We start from the raw sequence: 22,719 nt of genomic DNA on the forward strand, positions 1-22,719 counted from the left end.
GACAAGATCATGAAATCAGTCTTAAATTTATAAATTCCCATTTTGCTCTCACTTTCAGATATTTTAAAGATAAACTTGGATTTACATTTTACTGTGGAATTGAGCAAACCTTAATTATCATCATCAATTAGTATATAATCTTGTGGTTTTTATAAAGTAACCAACCAAAAGAGAAGTTGTGGAACTGCATAAACCATGTGAAGTGAGTGATGTCTGCCTTTGACCAAAGCTATTTACAGCAGAAGTAGTGTAGGTTTATAGCAGTTTTAGTGAACAGGAAATAATTTGAATTCTCAGTTTTTTTAACTTTTGAATTCCATCTATGTTTCAGTAGACTAGGTTTGTCACAAGTTTTATACATTATTAAACATCAGATCCTATCCAGGAAATGGTAAAATCAGTGATGCAAATGCAATAGGCTTGTGGAGCAACCCATGTTTAGTCATTTAGAGGGTAAGGACTTGGCCTTGTCACCTGAGAGAAGTAGCTATTGGCTGATAGGAGTGAGGATTCTTTTTCCATAGAATCCAGTTTCCAGGCTCAGTATGTTAAATTAGGCCAAATCAATGTATGTGCTTTTGACACTGGTTTATTTTGGGTCATCTGAGTTTGAAAACTGACCCCATATTAATGGTTATGTTGATTTTCCGATTTTTGTAAAAACTTAAAAATGTAGATGCTCTGAAAGTTTTGACTCCTTTATTTTATGGCTCCAGTTAGAAGAAAAGGAGAGGGATTTTAGCCATAAAATTGAGTTCTAATTTGTGTATTTTAACTGAAATGATAATTAACTGTATAAGACCAAGTCAAGACTTTTATTCAATACAGACCTAAGCACTATTGCTGATCTGTAGTGATGACGAATAAGACCTTTTTATTTTTACTGGGATAATCCAGTTTTAATCCAGTTTTTTCTTTATTTCTTCATATAGTTGTGGTATCGAAATCTAGTTTTGTGAAGATGCAGAGAAATGTCCCTTATGTCTGCAAATAGTCAAATATACTATTTTTACATGATATTTATAGTATACATCCAGAATTCACCATCCCTAGTTTTTCTAGCCAGTAGAACAGGGATGCTATTACACAAACACTAGTAATGAGTAGGGTTACGTTGCAAGAAATGTATTCTTATTAATGACTGATTATTGAAATACTGCTGTTAAAATGAAGCAACTTGGACTAGTGTAATCTTGTTACCAGTTTCTATTTTATTCACTCCTTTGGTTATATTGGAAGCCAAAGAATATTGACAATAGTCCAGTTAAGGATAAAAGTAAGAATTTTAGTTTTAATGAAATGGCCTCACTTGAATTGTTCTGGTTTACTTTATGTCAGGCTTGTTAGTGTATTGCTTTTACAGAGAAAGATAGTATGTTGCAGCCTCTAAATTTCATTAAGCTGTTGCATTGTTTTCCTAATTGATGAGAGAGAATTTGGGTCTCTATTCCTGTGTAAATTTTTAATAATATTAAAAAATAATAATTGTACCCTAGTGAAAATATTTTGATTTTTTTTGTGGTATTTACCTTTTCATTTTAGCTGAAGCATATTCTGTGCACAGTATGTCCTACAGCCATAAAAATGGTTGCTCCACTAACTATGATATTCATGGACCCTTGAAGAGGGGGAAGCAGGTGGTCACAATGTCCTCATATGAGTGAAAAGGTTTGCTGTGTAACTGACTTTTTAATGTGGATAGTACCTTTTAAAGTATCCATAACTGCTGGATTTTCACTAAAAAGCATATTTATGCAATTTATGTATGGTTAATTGTGTATTATTTATTATGATGGTGACAGACAAGCGTCCACAGCTTTTTATGGAGGAAAAGCCTTCTTGGTGCCATGTTTTGTTTTGCTCTGTTACACTATTTTTTAAATGCTGTGTATTAATATAGTTATATAGATTGCATCACAGCATATATAAAAATATAAAATTCAGCTGTAAATACAGGACAGTGTTGAATCAAAAAAAGAATAAGCAGATGCAGGTGTTAATTATCCTGACTTGAACTTCCTTCATTTCACGTCCATTTGCATTCAGTGCACTTGAGCATTTTGTCCACTTATTTCTGAATAAAAATTCTTCTGCAATTCTCAGTTAAGCAGTTGTGTACTCCTTAGTGTCTTGTTTTAGAGCTACGAGGGAAGTTTCAAACACTGTATTATCCTGGGATAGAGAGGTGTAACTTGTGGAATGGCATGTGGTTTGGTATGCAGCCATCTAATTGCACACAAGTATTTGCCTGCTTTATTGATCAAGATTCTTGAATAGTGTCATAGGAAAGCTTTTTATTTGTCTGCCAGAAATCTTAAGGTTTCGGGGGAAATTGGTTTGTATACCATGATGGGATGTTACAAGACCCCAAAGAGATACTTTCTTTCCAGTTTCTTATACTCTGGTCTCCAGGTTTGAGGAGAAGAACTGACATCACTGGGATAAATATACCAGTACCTCTGTTTGTATCTTGGTGTTGATCTGGTTTAGGCAGACGCTTCAGCCATGTTCTCATTAAAGCTGTCTGGCATTCATTTGAATGTGTAAATTCACTCTTCCTATAATGCCAGAAATGTCCTATCACTGGTATTGAGTTTTTCAGCAAAAATTTTATTCTCATTCTTTGACAGTGGATTAGTTTTATTTCTGTGTTGCAAATTCATTTGTCACAAACTGCATGGTGTTGTTTAAAAAGGCATCATTAATTTCTTTTTTCTTCTTCACAACTGCTCTCCAAACTTCATAACAGAAATCTATCTATTGTGAGTTTTTTAGTGGATTAGCCCTTTGTGAAATTCTTGTTTCTGTGTAAAGTGAAGTCTGTTTCATGTTTTAGTTGTGATCACTTTTCTGATATCTCAGCTTTTGTTCTCCTCATTTGTACTTTTGAGATTTCTTAACTTTCTGAAAACCAGTCATCTCTAGTGAAGAGAGAATAGTAGTGATCTGTAGATTTCATGATGACAACACAGAAATCGGCCACTCCCTTGTGATGTAAACCCTCAATTCCTTTTCAGTCTGGAGGGGAAGCTTACATGGCCTGTTGTCTTGAAGGGTCTCAAGGTTCAGAGATCTGCATCAGTTTCCAGATTTCTACTTGATTTCTTAAAATCTTAGCAGCTACTTGCAGGTTTTTGATGTGTGCTTGTTTTTCTTGCCTGGCTAATTTAACTACTGAACTTCTAATATTGAAGTGCAGTCCCTTTCTGGTGTCAGCGTACTTGTGAAGTGCCATGACTGTGTCATCTTTGGCTTCAGAAGCTGCACTGCTACATGGGTTCAGTGTAGAAGAGCCAATGTCCTGCTTTCTTATGGTCATTAGCCTCATCTTGAGAACAGTGCTTTAGGTTCTTACTGATCATTTGTCTGAGAATAGGACTTAGGTGCTTTTTCAACAGAGAGGTTCTTATCTGTTAATTAGTATATTAATGCTTATATAATATGTTTGGTACTTTTCAAACTTGGACCACTTCATACAAAATTCTTATTGTTAAACTGATTGCCTGCTGTCCAGATAGCAGTTAAACTGCTGGATTAATTACCATTGTTGCATTATTAGTCTGTGCTGTATAGTTGAGGAAACAAATGTGGCAGTTCTTGTTTAATTGTACATAACAAGCATTTTAAGGGCCATCACTGTGGTATTCTTGTAGTGACCATTCTGCAATACAGGGTTATACACGTTAGAATTTGTTCTGCCTTTCCCACTTTATAAAAATTTTTACAGAAAGGCAAATTCAAAGTGACATGTACATTTCAGTAGTGAAACACTAACTCTGCAAAAAAATTGCAAGGAAAGCTTGATAGTTTCTTACGTTTGGTTTCTTGCTTGATTTGCTGTGATTGTAGAAGAACTTAAGGTGGCTTGTAGGAGCTTGTGACCATGAGGTAAGGTAGTAATTTGGGGTTAGTCTCAAGAAAAGATTTTGAAATACAGAAGTAGAATGTATATGCCTGGGTAACTGATAAAAAATGAGAGAGACTCAGTCTTAGAATAAAACCAGCGTGGAAACCAGTAGTCTTCACAGTTACAACTTTTTCAAATAATTGCAGGAAGCTGAGGAAAACTCTTACCACTGAATTTGTGTTCAATTTGAATGCAGATTATTCTTCGTGGGTGTGGAATAACAACAGTGGTTACTGACATCAGCTCTGAAATAGTGCAGAATTATGAGAGGCTGCGCTTCTTATGAATAAAGTCCATCATTACTTTATGACCTTTCTGGAACATACAGAGGAAGGTCACAAAATACGTGTGAGCTTGATGGGGTAGCTTATTCTTCAGTGAAAAGCCTCATAGGACTGGTTTCTTGGCTTTTCTTCAGTCAAAAGAAGCTGGATAAAGAACACTGAAGTGTTACCAAGACTTTTTTATGAGGATATCTCAGATTTCTGACAGGAATGTTTGGGGTTTTTTGTTGGCAGTGGTCTGCCTTCACTAAGATACTGTGCTGATGTTCACTTTTTCTGTAAGATAAGCTATTCTGTTGCTATTCTGGCAACAGATATCTGGGTGCAGTTAAGTCAGGGGGAGAAACCAAAGCGTTATGAAGTGGAACTTGGCCAGAGTTACAGTGAAAGAAACAAATGTGCAGTATATTCCCAAATATAATAGTCTGTATAGTTCTGATGGTTAGTCCAGATGTTGGTGGTGGTCATGTACGGGTGCTGTGCTTGATCTGTACAGGTGCTGTGCTTGATTTGCCAATACACTTTGACTAGATATGTGATGAGAGAATAGTTGATTGCAACATTTGCTTTAACCTGCTGTGTTGATTGGGTTTTGTTTGCTGATCTAGTTTGTCTTCTTAGTAAAGTTGTTCACAGATCAACTAGTACCTCTGTACTAGTTGTACAGTTAGTTGTGTAGCTAACCAGCAGTTAGTTGTGACGTGGCCCAGAACATGTTCAAGTTGGTCAGAAAAGTTTTCTAATGTGTGTCACGTGTCACCTGTTACAACCGGTAGCATGTGCTTAACAACCCTAAAGAGCTTTGGCAGCTGTAATTAAGGGAAAATGTTACTCTGCAGTTTCATTCTCTTTTCTTGAGGTGGCTTGCCCATGATAGATAAGTTTTCTTTTAAATGGAGGAAAATCTAAGTTTGAAAAACTTTCTTGTGAAGCTTGTTTCAAGTGGTTTTATGTACTTCAGCAGTTTCTTAATCCAAAAGGTCTTTTGTCTACTTGAATGAGAGCGTCAAGTTATTTTTGTCACAAAAAAAAAAATCATGTAGTTCAGTAATCTCCCTCTATTATGGGAAAATAATTAATCCATCTAATACTTATCGTCCTTTCATTCTTGATTTTTTTTTTCCCCCCCTTTTGGCACAAAAATACCTTAAAATTAATTTACCTCTTTTCTTCAGTTTTATTCACAGGCTTTCACTGTCCATGCTTTTTGTACTGAATCACTTGAACTTTATTCCAAGTTTAACACATTTGAGAGAAGCTTGCTTTCTTCATTTTTCTTATTCTAAGCTATCATTGCTTTTCAGTTGCTATGTTGAGGAGAAATAACGTCATTTTATTTGCTGCTAGAGGCATCTTGACCAAATCTGTATTGCAAGATTGTTTATCTTTTCAAGTCAGAGTTTGCAATGAACCTTTTCTTCATAGTTTTCCATAACATTTTATTCATTGTAAGCAACTTTGTCTGCAGCTCCTTCTTGGTTTCTAGAAACATCAAAGCAGCAGCAATGATAATTCTCATTGTCATAAGGTTGGCTGAGTAACTCTTATATTCTCTTTAAAGTGGCTGCAGTACTATAACGATGCTTATTTGGAATTCATTTTTGCCAGTGATCTAGGAAATATTTTCATTTTAATAGGAAAGGTCTTCTATGCTGTATTGCAATCAGACTGTTGTTTCAAGAGCTACCATAGTCTTTCATACTTTCCCTTTGTCAGTTGTATTCAGGAGTCACTTCTTACATAAATAAATAGGAATTTAAAAATATTTTTGCTTGCTGGTATCAGGCCAAGTCAGACAGGCCTATATTATTGAGGCAGAAGTTTACTTGGAAATGTGAATATTTTTTACAAAAGATACTGTAGATCAAAGTCTTCATTAAAGCATATAAATGGGAATACAGATACAGCATAAATCGCCACCTGATGGTGATGCTTGTGGTAATTCTAACGTTGCCTACCACAGTTAATGAATTCTTTCTTCTGCCAACGTTTGTTTAGTCATGAATTAAAGTATCTAGGAGCTAATTATGGCTGCAGAATTTATAGTTCACCTTGATTTTTATGTGGAAAAAGTGGCTTCACGTAGAAGAGTCCTCTCCAGTATATTCATGTTGTTACGATTTTGGAGGATGTTCATAGAAACTCTACCACTGTTATTAAAAGTCTAAAACAGTTTCAACTGCCAAATGCTTTGTTGTGAAATAAAAACTTGGCACCAACTTGTGCTTTTGTAGAAGCCCAGTGTGTAATTCTAGCATGAAGTTTTATAGCTGTCCCCAGCAGTGACACACATCTGTTTAGTTAAGAGTATTTTTCTCTTGGTATCTGGGAAGAAAAAAAAAGTTTGAAGCTATTTCATAATTTCTGTATTTGGACACCAAAGGGTTAAAACACTGAAAGTTTAGTATTTTAAAATCATTTTGCTTTAGAAATTTTAGACTAGTATACTGCTGTTTATATAGGAAACGTTTTTTTCTCATTGTGGGCGTTTTAGTATTCTGATCTTATTTTTTTCTCTTTCTTCTTTTGTTTTGTTTTAATCCTTGTATCTGCTAATTTTTGTATAGGAATAGCTACTAATTCTTTTGAGATACAGCCTACTAAATTTACGTAATTGAAGCCATGAATTGACCGGTAATTTTAATCCATTCTGTATAAATTTCAGTGAAGAACTGACAAATTGGTTTCAGGATGAAAGTAATAATGCTTTAAAAGGCATAAAAGACTTAGTATCTTGTTGTTAAGGTGGTCACATGGTAATGGCTTACATATTGAATAATGTGCTACAGCACTTTATGTATGTTAATGTACTTTTAATCTTAATGTTGCCTGCAAATATGTGATCCCTTATGATATAAGTTTCCTGTTTATGCACCATTGCCCGTTTAAATCAAACAGAAGATTCTGAAACTGTAAAAACTACACATGTCAATGTTTTACAGCTACGTAATTCGAATTGACTTGATTTTTTCAAGTAATCCTAGAAAGGGGGAGCATTCCATATAGAAACTGCTGAAACTGCCACAGGTGCTTCTCCGAAAACCTTACAGTTGTGGCATTGAATGTTCAGTATCGCTTCCTTTCTGCACACAAGGCATACTGTTGAGGTATTTGTTGCGGTGATTGGTTTTAATGCTAATCTAGGAATTCAGATATAGAATCTATAGATTTGCATGCTTTGCTTACCCTAATTTACAATTATCTACATTTTTATTTGTAAACTAACAATAGATAAGTTGAGATCAGTAATTTTTAACAGATATTACATTGATATACGAAAACTGTGGTTTATTTTCTTAGATTGTCGCATGGCATTAACAAAAACACAGTGAGCTGTAGGCACTGTAATCACTATTTCAAATTAAACATTTAGGAGATTTTTTTTTACGTATATGAATGTTTTTTCAAAAAGATTTATTGTTGACTTTTTGTAGCAAATGTTTGTTTTGTTTTTCAAGGTATGTGACATTATAAGTGGAAGATACTGTATTTCAAATGTTAAAAACACAGCTTTTTTTCCACCAATGAGTATGAAAAAGGAACAACTGAAGCAACTTAGAAGCAATTTTTTTAAAAATAAAAAGCACAAGTCTTTGTTTTCTTTGTACAGATCTTTTGAAGAGTAAATTTTGTAAGTTATCCTGAAGCAAATCTTTCTTGCATATAGATATTTAAACAATTCTAAGTTTTTAGTTGTTGGGGTTTTTTTTAATTATTCCTGACTTAACCATAGTGGAAGTGTCTTGATTATGTTTTGAGAACTTGCATCAGATTTTTTCCTTCCTTTAGTGAACTTCTGAAAACAACAAATTGTGGTTAGATTGAAATAATAGAAACATCCTGCTAAATAAATCTAAAATGGAAGTAAATTTCATGTTTCTGTTCACCAGTCCTGTTTGGTCAGATAATACATTTGTCTCTTTTGGTTTTGAGCAACAGTTGAGTTGCACTGCCACCCAACATTTTTGAAAATGCTTTTCAGAAGAAGGAAATACCTAAACATATGCTTCATCAGTGTCCTCTTTGTAGCTGCTTTAATTTGATTACCACGACTCTCAGATGAACTCAGCCTTTAGAATGGGAGTTCAGATGATGTCAACCAGAGGAAGAAAAATGGGTATTAAAAAAAAAAAAGTCTTCTTCATAACAAGATTAGTCCGTTTTGAAGACTTCCTGTGGACATCACTTGATGGAAGAAGAAAAATTTGTTATAAGAGTGTTGTTTTAAGCACTGTTAGGTGTGTGAATAAATGTATATGCAAAAGTCAGAGCTTTAATTCAATATATCAGTGCACGTGTTGAGTTTATTTATAAAACACCTGTCACTACACAACAATTCAAGTCTCATCTGTCAAGGAACTTCAAGATCACCTACTCATCCATATTCAGACTTCTGTCAACTTTTCTCATGGATTTTTTTCCATTTAGAATAACTTTATAATACGAAAATGTATCCTTCCAGTTACATTTGTCTTTCTTCTTTTGCTTTGGAGTTAGCATCTTATACTTCTGTACTTTGAAGAAAACAAAATGTCTTTATTTCCAGCTCCTGGATTTTAGCCTACAAGAAGGCTGAGGGTAAATAATATCATGCTTCATGATTCTAATTTGTTTCTATTAATAAGAATTACATGGAAACAGTGAGTAAACTGTAAAGCAAAAAAGTGCTGCCATGTGAAAGAACCTTAACAGGACTCAGTCATTTTTCAAGTACTTGAATTGCTTTGGAAAGGATGCAAGGTATGTGTTTTCTAAACATGGAGTGGATTGACTTTCTGACAACTTACCAAAACTGTGTTTAGCCCTGGGCAATGTTAAGTAAGGAATTTTTCTCCTGTTTGTCAGTTCAAGCCTTCACGTGTGTTCCTGTCTGGAGTAGGTGCCAAAAAGGGAATGATATTTTCAGAGCTTTACTCTTCTTTCTTCAGTTTTTCCACTTATTCCTGAACTGGACTGACCTTCAGTCAGAAGGTTTTTGACCTTTTTTCTTTTTTTACTAAAGGGAAAGGGAATTAAGTTTTTGGAGCGCAGCTGTCCAATTTGACAGTAACTAGGCCAGCCTAGTCAATGAATATACTGCACCAAGTCAATGAATGCTGTTTAATAAAGGCTGACTAATCGTAAAACACGTGTAACTTTTCAAGGCTTATTCTGATTTTATTATTTACGACTTTATTGCATCCTTCTGTACCCTCCATGCTGGTAGGTTCTTCCTTCATAAGATCATCTTTGAAAAACGCAGTGTGTGTAGCTTGCTATTTGTCTTGTTACAGCTAGATAGCCCCTACCTTAGAGAAAAACCTCCAAAAGCAACATAAGCTTGTCCTCAAGTTTGGCATATTTTTCAGGGGGAAAAAAGGTTAAAAAAGCCAACAACAAACCCTACATAACAAAAAACCTGCAAGAAATTTCTGCGCTCATTTTTGAATTCTGAATAACGGAGTTACAGAAATAGAGCTGTTGTATCTGCTGTATGATTAGCAGTAACAAAAGGACAGCTTACCTGAAGGTTTATGTCAAATGTGTGTTCCAAGCTTCTTTGGAGTTTCCACTATTTCAAGGTGTTTAGGGTAAAAGATGAATGCTAGTACTGAAGGGACTCTTAACTTATTAAAAAAATGGAGGATGGGTGGAAAAGAATTTTTTTCAAGAAACAACAGTTGAGATAGTTCTGTCCATGTTGTCCAGTGGTTTACATTTTTTCCCTGCTGTTTTTCTTTCACAGCCCAGGTCTTGAAGTTACTTTCAGTTATAATATCCTTTACCTATTCTTTTTCTTTATGTCAGCATCTATAAGAAATGAAGTACCTTTCAAGCAAGGGACACCTAATAACTGAAGTAGTTGAAAATTTACTTGAATATAGTGATTATCTCTTTGAGTTTTCTGCTTGTTGATTTTTAATTTATTTATTTTTTAACCACACAGACTGTGTCACGTACAGTCTACTTTAGTAGCCAAATAAATCTTCAGTTACTATTTCTCCTTTTCACTTGACAGTCAGTTTACATATAATTGTGGTTCGTAACCAAGGGCTGACATAGGAATTGCACATAAGAGTTTGAACTCCTCTTAGCTGTTTCTATTTTTGTCCTTATAATCTATACTGTACTGTGTACAGTAAGGACATTTACATTCTTAGCTCTTGGGCTAAGTTCAGGTAGCTGCTTCCTTTTCAGCCGTTGGCAACATTTGAGACAGACCATGCACTGCTGGAACAGGGTGGTGCTCCAAGTCCAGGTTGGTGCTTTTAAAGAATGGCCTAATAGATGTCTGAGCTTTTTAGTTCATTCAGGTACTCCACAGTTTCTGGGAGGATTGTATTACACTATATTTTTCTGTATCACACTCAGAATCTTTAGAGTGATGACAATATTTCTAAATTATTTTGGAAATGCATAAAGCTATTCTAATCTGGTAAAATCCTGTGATATCTTTTAAGAGTGTTTTCTCTCCTATTTTGTTCCTAGTTGAGTTAGGTTTTTCTCTTGGATTACTTGCATTTTGTTATGATATATATAACATATATAATATAGCATAGCTAGCCCTTGCTGCCTTTTGTGTTCCCACTGACAGATTTTTCCTCCTAGAGAAGACTAAAAAAGTCAGCTAAGGAAATAGGTCTTTTTTATCTTTCTAGCCTGGTTTTGAGGAAGTGACAGAAAGTTTCTTCAGAATTTGTCAGCTTTTCATCTTCTCCTTCACATTATTATTGAAATGCAAGCCAGTTTAGCTGAAATTTGAAAGTAATCAAGCTTTGATTAAAATAATTAACAGCGACAAGTGGATATATAGAGAAGATACTCAAATTAGTGTTCTAACTGTGAGGGAGCAAAGGGAATTTGACAGTTGTGTTCTCTTTCTTAGCATTTGACCTAAAGGTTTCTGGAGTCATCCAGAATCCGTAATCTCCTTTTATTTGATTGAACTTTTTTCTGTTTTTCCACTACTAACTTCTGAACACAGAACTTTCTCTTGAAATTGATAAGCTAAATTCAGGCTAGCACTTATAAGAAAGGTTTCTAAACTCTTAGAAGCAAGAATGTTATATCCAGTGGGCTTGAATCCACTAAAAACCTATGCAGTGCTTTCAAACTACTTCTGTAGAACAAGTACATCTTTGTCTCCTTGTTAAGAGTCATCTCTTCAAGATGGGACAGATCTTAAAATATCAAAGGTCATTACATTTTAAAATATGACAAAATCTTTTAAGTTCATTTATTTTGTGTCTGGGAAACGTAATTACTCTTTCCTAGAGTTTGGTCATGTAGCCTTACATACTTGGATCTTTGTACATCTCTAAATGCCTCTGGCATCTCATATTGATGTTCCTTTGAGGAATAGTTACTGAACCGTAGTCTGCCTTACAGTCAACTTTTCAAAGCAGAGTTATTTTTCAATAATATTTGCTAAGTAATAGAATTACTGACTCCTTGAAGTTTTATTAAATTAGGTGGTCATTCAATACCATATTGTTTGTGTCATTTTTATTTTCGTGTATCTTTAATTTGCTCTTGCTTAGATCTCCTTTATTATTCTTTGGAGGCTTGCAAATTTAAAACAGATTTCAGAGAACTGAGCTATTTTTTTTTTGACCAAAACAGATCTGTTGAAATTTCTGTTTCTCCAGCTGTAGTTTCATTGCATTACATCTGTATGCTGCACAAGTAAATCAGAATTACTAAAAGCATTGAATGTTAGCTGAGACCTCAACAAACCACCTGATTCAGCATCAGAAAGGATTGACTGTATTTTGCAGAATTTCTGAAATCATAGGCTGCTCTTAAAATGAGGAGAGAAAGAGACCCCTCTCAAGATCCAGCAACATTTATACTCTAGAACTTTCTCCTGATGCCTCTCTTTAATTATCCTTTGTTTGTGTTAATCCCATTCTTATACGGCCTGCACTGGATGGACAGAAGATCCTCTTTTGCAGCTGTCTTCTGGGTATTCAAAAGTAATACCTCCACCTTGAAGTTTCATTTCTTTTGCATAACTAGATTTTTCAGTCTTCCAGAGTCTTACTTTTTAGACCACTCTTGACAGCTGTTCTCTGGATTCTCATTAGTAGTCCAAGTTAGTGGTGACTTAGAATAGTGTAGTATGGAATGAAATTAACCCTGGTCTAGCCTAATAGGTTTTGTGATTTTGTAGTATTTTGATTTATCCATTTATGGAAATAGTCTTGCTACAGCAGGCAACTTCTAAAGTCTCGTTTTTATAGCAAATAAGTTACAATTATCTAGGAAGCAAATCTGGGTTTTGTTCTTTGATTTCTTCGTATGAGCTGGATTGAGTTCTTTTCTATTTCATATGAGTTTCAAGAGGATCGGGTCTGTTAATCTCCTGAATTCTTATTCTGTTGGCTGGTCTGTTTCTGGATTTTTAAGTAATGGACTTGTCTAAACTATTGAAGCCAAGAAACAACAATTCAGTTTTTCTGACTAGTTACATCTGTCTAGAAAGGCAGAAAAATATTATGAAAGATTGATTAGCATCTGTTGCTTCGCCATCTAGTTTTGTCATTTCTGGCCCTCTTATCTCCACTTTTATGTTCTTCCTTATGAAGTTAGCCTAAATTTATAAGCACAAAATGTACTGTATGTTTGTGTAAATGTATGTGACATAGAGCACTTCTTCAAATTAAACTTCTACCTCTCTACATGTCCTCCATGATTTCATTTATAATCTCCTTGTGTTAGAATATTCAAAATCAATGCCATTCTCTCATGCACAGAAAAGTCTTGATTCAAATTAACAAAGCAAGTCCCAGTACTTATGATGTCACACACTTTGAAATGAGAAACAAACCAGAAACAAAAGTATAAGCAAAGCATAACTAAGTATAGCATCTTTATCTATCTATCTCTTTCTATATATGTATATATTTTGTTGTTAGGAAGAATAGTGATGTTGTTGTTACCTTAGAAACCAGAATGCCATGGACAATTGCCAAGTCATTTTAAGTTTGTTTGAGTATTTGATCTTTTACTCACGTTAAAGCAATAGATTGCAGAATAAAATGCAGAAGATGGTAAAATTCAACACTTAATTAGTCTGAAGTTTATGTAAAGATCAGATACTTCAGACTATTTTAGAATAAAGCATTTTGAGAAGTTTAAATAGGAAGATGGTTTAAGGCACATAGTATATTGATTTTATTTAACAGTGTATTGTCTCCCAAATTTTGCTTAGAAGCCAGATATATGTGCAAAAAGTAAAGTTAGTTATAAAACTAAGATTAATAACTAATTTCTTAATGGAAATTTGCTAAGTGTATGTTTTCTCTCATCACCTGCAGATAGATAGTAAGGGCAGCAGCAGCAGCAAGCTAGCGTGATGAATGAGTGTAATTCAGTTTCTTTGTATTGTACAGCTTGAGAAATGCCAGTGGCCTGACAGCAGCAGACCTTGCACATACCCAGGGCTTCCAAGAATGTGCCCAGTTTCTCTTGAACCTCCAGAACAGTCACCTGAATCGTTTCTATAGCAATGGCACCTTAAATGGGGTTCATCAGAATGCAGGTCCCAATCCATTCAGTGGTGGGACTAGTCGAAAGAGGTCCTTTGAAGATACGGAGTCTGCTGGAGCAAAGAAGGCTAGAACAGAAGGTGAGACCCCAGAGGTAAAAGGGATGGGTTGATACTGTTGCTGAGAAAGGAAAATAAACATTTTAAAGCCTTTTGGAGTGGATGTTGAGTATTATTGACAAACTCACATATCTAAATTACATATTAATCCAAGAAGATGAATATAATTCCATGCCACAAGATCCCAGTTCTCCCTGTCATCATCTTGGCGTGTTCAGAAATTTCTATTTCCAGAGAGTGCTATAGCTGCACGATGCCAAGAATAATTATGCAGAGGAGTAAGAGCTAAAATTAGTTTCTACTCCTTCCTCAGTTTCTTCACCTTCATGAGAGCCAAATAACATTGCGTTGATTCACATAGATACCCGGACGTTCTGATGGTAATTTTCCACTTGGGGATTAATTCACAATTCAGAAACTGTGCTAGGTAAGATGAATGAAATTTAAGGCAGAAAGGTTTCTCAAATCAAGAGGGATTATGTCTGTAAGGTAACATACCTGAAGTTTCCAGGATCATGCTCCAAGGGGAACTGCTGTCTTAGCAGAGGGTGTAAGACTAAAATGAATCTTAAGGACTCTTGTTCAACCTTGTGCATTGAGGATACTGCTGCTTTCTCTGCCAGCAATGACACAATAGTACAACCTAAATATATTTTTTGGTAGCTCTATGAAGAAGTTTTTTACATCTTATACACACCTTGAGTAACATGATAGAAAATATCTTCCTTTCTTTTGCCTATTCCATTAAATTCTTACTAAAAATAAAGCAGCAATTCTGCACTCCAACTCCTTTTTTCCTGTGGTTAACATCAGGAAAGGGACTTCATGAGTTTTTGTTGAAGGGTCTTCTTTCAGTTAAAATTGATGTTATTCTAACATACTTGACTTTCAGCAAGCCAAATAGAATGGGCTTAAACAGTGCTTAATTCCAGATAATAAGAGGGAAATTGAGGCCTAAACCATGTTTCTAAATATGACATGGGCAACATAATTACATCAAGATTGACACTGTAGTATTTTCAGTACTTGCTATCTGGCCCTGACTTCTAACTATAGCAGGATCAGAGGCCTTAACTGGGTACTTCATAGCCAGTCATGAACAGGATATGTTGCTTCATGTAGCTGGTTTAAATGATAAATTTCATGCTGGAGATGAGTCCCTGTGCAATAAAATGCAAGACTTAGGGAATAATGTCCTAAGTAGATATACAGAATAAGAAAATTTGCCCAGTATTCAGGTGCCCGTAACAGTTTCAGAAAGATGTCTTCAGTGCATTGATGTTCTGCTACTGGGAGGCACTGCTTGCAGTAAAATTTATCTTTCATTTTGAAGAGCCACTCCTGAATGTTCCTAACCAGCCATCCCTTTCAGCTTCAGGATGTGGCTTCAGGCTGGTCCGTAGGCAGTGTTTCCCCAAAGTCTGTGGGGGTGGCACTGGGCTAGCTGTGTGTATTCTCTGTGTTTCCATGAAATAGCAGCATCTGCATCACCTTTCACTATAAACAGTTGGTCCAGTGCATAAGTTAGATCAAGCAAAAAAAAAGACAATGCAGTGAACAGGAGCTCCCAAGTAATTACAAAGATGTTGGAAAAGCAATTGAGTAGATAATTTTTTGAAATCGTTACCAGTTTGACTTTTTAGGACTTCTGCAAACAAATGCAAAAGCTTTACTGCATTTGCTTGAAGGTTTTTGGAGTAACTAAGAGATGCATCTCAGCTGTGAAAGCTGCGGTTTCTAATCTGAGGTGTCTGCCCTCAGAGACATCAGCATCAGTAATAGCTATGTATTGATGTAAAAAGTCTGTTGCAGTGAGAATGAGTCACTGTTCCTGAGGCATTTTTGTAAACAACAGAGCTGAGTAATGAGGAGTCATCAGTACATCTTTGTGCCTAGCTGGCCTTTTTACAAAACAAGCCCAATTTTGTGTTAATTTTGCCCTTACTAAAACCACAGTGGTCTATTGTGCTTTAAAGACTATTTACACAGGAGACTCCAGATGTTCAAAGAGTGCAAGCAACCTGTATTTGCAGGTGTTGATGGCCATGCCCCAATTCAGAATAACCACTGCTTTGAAAAAAATTACTTTTTGTGACAATATATGTCCCATACAAGAACCTCTAACAGTACAGTAGGAAGAAGATAAATGCTTAAGCTGTACTTTGCTCTGGAATAGCTAAACTGGGCATTGGATGGGGATTACTTGTAATTCTCTTTAAATGCATACACATGGATCTGCTATCAGGTGCATAGTATTGAATCTTTGACCTCCAAATTAAGTGCCACTGATACACGATATGCCATGATTCAAAGTAAAAGCTCTCTCAAAGGTAGTGCAAAAATGAGTTCTGAAGGCTGAAGCCGAACTTGAAGTAAGTTGGTGGCCGCTCTCAGAACATACACCAGGTAGTTTTTCGTTTTGACTTAAAAACATGAGCTGGATTTTATGTCTGTTTTTCTGAAATCAGTTCCAGAAATTTCACTGTTCTGCCTGGGCAGGTCAGCAGAGTATGGTGCTCAGGGTCAGAGATGATGATGATGATGGTGATGATGATGCACACCAGGCCATCTGGTCACACAACTGTTCATGGAACACTTTAGCTATTGCTTAAAGTTCTTTAAAACTGAACAGTTTATGAGAATTTTGATTGTACCCAAGATAATGAAAACTGACTTGCAGTCTACCAAAGCAGCCCTTTATAACATGAGTGTGTGCAGTGTAAATAGCAAGATGTGTTAATGCCAGTGTGAGAGCAAGGCAGGGCCTGCTGGGATAGAACTGGAGCAGCGCTCTGGGTAGTAGGTATAAGAAGTAGTAGTGAAGTTGAGCCCATCTTGCTTATTAAAGCGTTCCCCACAGCAGTCTCACCACTTGCCAGCGTGTCTCAGAACTGTGTGTTCAGCTCTCGAAGGGATCCGTGAAGCAGTCTGTTATGCAAATGGATGAATTACTGGGACCTGGCCCTTGGGAGTGAAAGAGGGAATAGTCCAGACTGACAGTAGACAATTGTGAGGTAGAGACTACTTTTTATCTGTTGGGGACACTAGCTGTAAAGCCTAAACATGAGTAACTTAAATTGCTCTCTATTCAAATGCTTAGCTCTCACCAAGCTAGTAAGCTTGATGTGTAGGTGCAGAGTCTCGTAGGTGCTCTGATAGTTCTCCATTTTGAGGAATTGAGATGAATGAGCAAGTACTTAGCAGTTACTTACTCTGCATTTTGAATCTCGAACATCAGAAGCTCTCAGATGTGTAAAATTTACATTTCTTTGTAAAGTTTTTGCTTTAATAATCGAAGTACTCATCTGTTTGTTGTCTGAGTTTTGAAATGGGCACCAGTGACTAAACGTGACTCCTTTTTTTATCAGCTTACAGCTTTGATGGCTTAATACCAGTGATGAATGGAGGAGCTGAGGACGATGCTGACAATATGCACGTTGATAGAGAGTTTGCTGTTGTATCAGGTGGGAGTGGACAGTTTCCTGTTAACTACAACAACATTCAAATGGTTGAAGACACCAAACAACAGGAGAGTACTTCTGTTGGACCAAAAGAAATTGAAATATACACTGTTTCTGCAATGCAAACTCCTTGTCGTTGCAAGAATCAATATGCATTTTATTTTTAATTTAAGTATAAAATTTAGTCCTTCATTTTTGCACATTGTTGTCTAGAGTCTTGGAAACTATTGTATTGCTGTAACACCCATTATACTGGGGGTTTAATAGGCATCAAAAATTAGCTGTTTCATACAATGTATTGTAATCGTGAAAGAGAAGATTTATTAGTTGTTTTTTAGTATTTCAGATAAACAGAAATCCACGATGACTGTTTCACTTTTAACCTGAGGCTTGTATTACGTTGTGCCTTGCTTTTTGTTGCTATACTTTCAGGTTAAAGGAAATACAGAAATAATTTAAATTATTTAATTTTGATTAAATAGATTTAATTGCTAATAACAAGTCTTGATACAGAAATATATCTTAGCTTTGAAAATAACATGTTATGACAAAGCTATAGTCAAAATTTTACAACAAATACTATAAAGAATAATCTAGACATACATCATATCTTCAGAATTTGTTCAGACACAATGGCGTAAGTGCAGGATCCTACTATGGGGTTTCTTATGTAAATAAAAGACTGGACATCACAGGTCTTAAACTACTATTTGGAACAAGTGCACCTTGGAAAACAGTTTTTGTGTTTTGTACCAATCTTCATGAGACAATCAAAATGTTACTAGTATTAGTGAATATTAATGCGCTAGGTTTTTTAAGGGCTGCTTAATTAAGATGCATTTGGAAACCCCAGGATATGTATAGAGTTTGATTAAAACTCAGCTTTTTCCTTGCTCTTTGTAGGTTAAGACATGGAGTTACTATGATAGTGCAGTATTACATTCAGAAATTAATTTCTTATTATTTATTGATTTGTTCCGCCATAAATTTGTTTGTGCTTTGTACCACAGATCAGATTCGCCAAAGGGAATGATAATTAATAGGTATTTTAATATATTAGGAATAAACATATATACATATATATAGTCAACACTTTAAAAGTAGACTATGATATTTTCCAGTGATAATTACTAAGTGTTCTTATTTAGGGAAAAATGATTGTCTTTCATAAATATACTCTATTACTATAGGTACTCATTTTTAACAAATAATAACATTCTATAATTATCACTAGAACTATTCATTACCTACTTTTTGCATATTAACTAACAGAAGTGCCAATTTTATTAGATTTGATTTGGCAAAGCCAGCCTATAATGGTTGATTTTTAAAAGTTAAAACTTCGCACTTTTCAGTTAATAAACACTATATGAAATTCCTTCTGTGCGTTTTCATCACTGAAATATTAGATCTTTGATGTCTTGATGAGTTTGTGGGGGTTTTTTCCACTTTCAACAAGAATTCGTGGTTAGTGAGTTCAGCTGATGTGGTTATTTTAACTTATGTAGGGACTAAACAGGAAACTCCAGTTAGTAAATCCAGTGAGTTACAAACTTTGAACACATTTCTTGGCATTATGTATTGTTGTCTGTGGAGTATCAGTATTGTAATACATATTTCAAGTAATAGCCATGCAAAAGACTAATAGAGAACCAAAACTTCATATTCTTCCTTGTCAAACAGTGGTACTCATTATGTGTCACTTAAATTGGAGCCCAGTGTTAATGCAAATGTGGAAAGTTACCAACAGACTTACTGGCTTGATTTGGATCCATGCAGTAAATGCAATCCTGTTCTGCACATGGGTTTATGTGTTCAATGTGGACATAAACATATGTGCATGTATCCAAGGATAACCACAAAATGTAAAATCTGTAAATGTCACCACATAGGTCTGTAGTTTCCATGCTTGCCTTGCTCATCTTCACCAATATAGATAGACATAAATTTTATTTTTGAGGCAGAATATATCATGCATTTTTTGTGCTAGTACTTTTGAGTACCACTGCAAAAACATGCATTTCAGACAGACTGATGAAATCTGTTCATGGAAACAAAACCTATTGTACTAATTTCTAACTTCAAAGGAGAAATTGCTTCAAAACAGTTGTCAGTGGTTTTTGCATGCACATTTTTAGAATTTTGTTTCCTGCTAATAACATTTTTTAGTCTTCTGTGCACTCTGCTCTTGCTGTTGTATGGCATTTTGCATGTGGTTTGTACAGATGCTATTATAAACTTATTAAATACAAACCTGCCCAGTATGTTATCTGGGAAGCTGCTAGGTAAATTGAAGTGCTTTTTGAATAAAGGAACTTGGAAACATTTTATAGTAGCACCCCAACATAGCATTTCTTTATTTGACTTATTTCAGTGCATATTGTACTGTATGAGTTACCACTAAAACGAAAAAAAAAAGAGCCATGGTTAAATTATAGCTGAAAAATGAAAAAACCCAACCTTTCACCCTCTCTCTCACAGATACTCAGTTCTTTTATGTACATAATCTTTCATCCCAACAGGGCATTACAGTTAAGGTGGAAAAGATGCCTTTTATTCCACCTTTGAAAACACTGCCCAGAATGTTGTGTGCTGCACTTATTTCATACAGTTAAATGAAAAAAAATCTGAGTTCACATTGTCTTTGCAAAGAATAATACAGGCATATTTACAAGTTGAATGTAGATAGATAGTTGCATTTTCAACATGAGAATCCATGTTACAAGCTTACTGGTCAGCTCTCATTACTTTGAACTGCCTACATTGTTATAAAGAAAGGGTAGATTTATTTTCAAAGCTGTGTATGGAAACATTTTTTAAATAAGTGAAGTACAGTGGAGACATTTTTATGTATTTCCATTTATTCTTAATTGTTGGTGACAGGTGTATTTCTTAATGCAGATATGAATAGCAGTAGCTCCATATTGAATGCACTGACAAATGGATGTGCCATCAATGGACATTTGGATTTCACCACCGCACAACAGCTCAGTGGGATGGATGCCAGGCGTGAGGAGTGCTTAGCATTAACACCTAACGGAGTAATTCCTGGAATAACTTCCCCCAGTAGGCACCGAGTTCATACCAGTAATGGCACTGAGGAACCAGAAAAAACCATGAGTAATTCCACCGATATGTGTGGATCTCTCCATCTGAATGGAAGCCCGAGTAGCTGTGTTTCTAACCGGCCCTCATGGGTTGAAGACCCTGGAGATACTTTGCACTATGGACACTACCATGGTTTTGGGGATACTGCTGAAAGCATCCCTGAACTTAGTAGTGTTGTTGAGCATTCCAACTCTGTCAAGGTCGAACAGAGATACGACAATACTGTCCTAGGCACAATGTATTTGTATCACGGTTCCTAGATGAATGATCTCTATGTCAAATGCATATTGAAATTGCTACCAAATGAAACTGAGGAGACAAAATCCTCACATAGCATTAAATTTGAAGATCGCAACTTGTTGCTATTTTTACACTTTGTTTATATGAAAAGTAAACCCTTAATTTGACAGCCTTATACAATAGTTGTAGTTTGTTGCATGTATGGGGCTTATTTAGTGATAATAGGTGCTGTCATGATGGAATGTTTATTGTTTTCATTTTTTTGTTACGGAATGTTCTGGTTTTGTATTTTTTTTCTAAGCTTGTGAACACTATCTTTCCCTTTTTAGAGGTGTTTTCCCTTTTATTAAAACAACGTTTAACTGAATTTTGTGAAGAAAATGTTACGTATGTGCATCACTTAGAGGTAAAGATTTTTCTTTTCCGTATCTTCTGCTGAAGCTATGGTAGCAATATCAATGCCATCTCTCACTATGCAAGGTTGAAAGTGGCAATCTTCTGGAGCTTCTCTGACTTTATAGTTTGTACATTTGTTTGGTATAGTTAGATGTTCATCTTTAAATTTTTTGAACAAGTTGTTTAGAAATATGGAGACAAATTTGGAAGAATTTACTGTTTCACTTTCTGTAGCGTAGAAGTGCTTTTTGTTGTTGTTGAGCTCTTTGCATTACAGAGTGGGAAAGTTCGGTCGCAGTTGGGTGTGCCTCAGGTTTGCTCTGTGGTGGGTTTCTTTGGCTTCTCTCCTTTTGTGTGTGCTTGATATTTTACCATAGCTCACAGACCGGAGGCATGTTGGCACTGTTCTGCTTTGTACACAGTTTAAAATTGCTGTTACTTGTTATAGAATTTGCCAAGTCAAAATATTTGAGTTTGACTGTCTTGGATATACATTTATTGTCTTTTTTTTAACATACGCTTTGAAAATGTAATGTTGTGTACTCTTTGGGCTATGCTCACGGAAAATACATTGTATTTAATGCTTAATACACAAATCAAAATTCATATAAGTGCACTATATGAGCACTAATAATATAAGTTGCTGCTTGTGTTATAAGTGAAGAGTGGAGAAGAATATGGTAAATGAGATAAGCCCTCTGAATTGTGTTGATTTTTTTGTTCTTGTTTTGTTTTCAAAAGGGACCTTTACAAATTGGATTAAAAAATAAACATATTACATTGTATCTGAATATTTTGTTTAGATGTTATTATTTTTGTAGCAGTTTGAGGAAGCCTTAAGTAGTTTATAACTCACAATTCTCCATAATCTTGCTCGGTGCTGCTGTGGAATGTCTTCATTTTGTCAATATATGGAAGCAAATGGGAACAGCCCAATAAGGTGTTCTTGATTAAATTACAGAAACCACATACTGGATATTCTGTTTATGATGCATGTATGTGTATCAGCCTTCAACTCCAGAAATGGGTTAAAATACTGCCTGTCTGATTTTTATAAAAACTGTAGTCTCCTTCAAACATTTTCAAGCAAAATGCTACTAACTACAGAGAAATCAGCATTTTAAATAACCTTTACACTTTTACATGGTTTACTACACACAAGGGACTCGCAGCGTATTCAGATTGAGAGTAGCACTGATAGGACAATTGACCAGTTCTTTTGCACGTAGTTGGCCAGACCAGCCAGTTCTTAGACAGTTTGATTTGCTGATGTAGAGTCCAGAGGAACATGTGCTATTGCCATCATACTGCCACAACATAGTAACTGCAATTTGCAGTAGCATTTGGTTCTGGGGATCGTCTTAGTATTTGCTGAGTTTGCTACACATGCTTGCTTGTGCTTCTTCAAATAAATCAAAGCAACTCATAATGAGCACTGCCATCCTACCTCCATGGCTGTAAACTGATCCCTCAAGGGCTTTCTTTGGGTACAAGTGAATTACTATGCGATGGTGGAATTTTAGGTACATAATTTTAGCATGGTAAGATTTATACTGTGTTCATAAGGCAAGATTTTTAAAATTTGTGTCCACTTGGTTTTCATTCACTTCCTCTCCAACATCTTGTCACTTAAAAATACCTTGGGAGATACTGTATTTCAAATTCAAAAGAGAGAACTTACAGTTTTGTTTTAAAAAGCACTTCTATGCCTGTGTGTTCAGCCACATGCTAACA

The 22,719-nt window shown here is 35.4% G+C and overlaps 1 protein-coding gene across 5 annotated transcripts in view; it reads left to right on the forward strand.

The window, feature by feature from the left end:
* Positions 1-21,954, forward strand: part of ANKRD10 (ankyrin repeat domain 10) — a 37,488-nt gene extending 15,534 nt beyond the window's left edge. For 2 of the 5 annotated variants that reach the window (XM_027743513.2, XM_039384687.1), the window contains exons 4-6: positions 13,566-13,801; positions 17,149-17,244; positions 20,125-21,954. In XM_027743513.2, coding sequence (XP_027599314.2) covers positions 13,566-13,801; positions 17,149-17,244; positions 20,125-20,609 — 817 coding nt within the window. In that variant the 3' untranslated portion in view covers positions 20,610-21,954. Of the gene's footprint in view, positions 1-1,543; positions 13,802-17,148; positions 17,245-20,124 lie in introns of those variants that run through there. The other 3 variants (XR_005564823.1, XR_005564825.1, XM_027743514.2) reach the window with 3 other exon arrangements.
* The last annotated feature ends 765 nt before the right edge of the window (positions 21,955-22,719 follow it).

The sequence above is a fragment of the Pipra filicauda genome, unplaced genomic scaffold, assembly GCF_003945595.2.
Source record: "Pipra filicauda isolate LSUMZ 115617 unplaced genomic scaffold, ASM394559v2 scaffold115_size4368891_pilon, whole genome shotgun sequence".
NCBI classification, from domain to species: Eukaryota; Metazoa; Chordata; class Aves; order Passeriformes; family Pipridae; genus Pipra; species Pipra filicauda.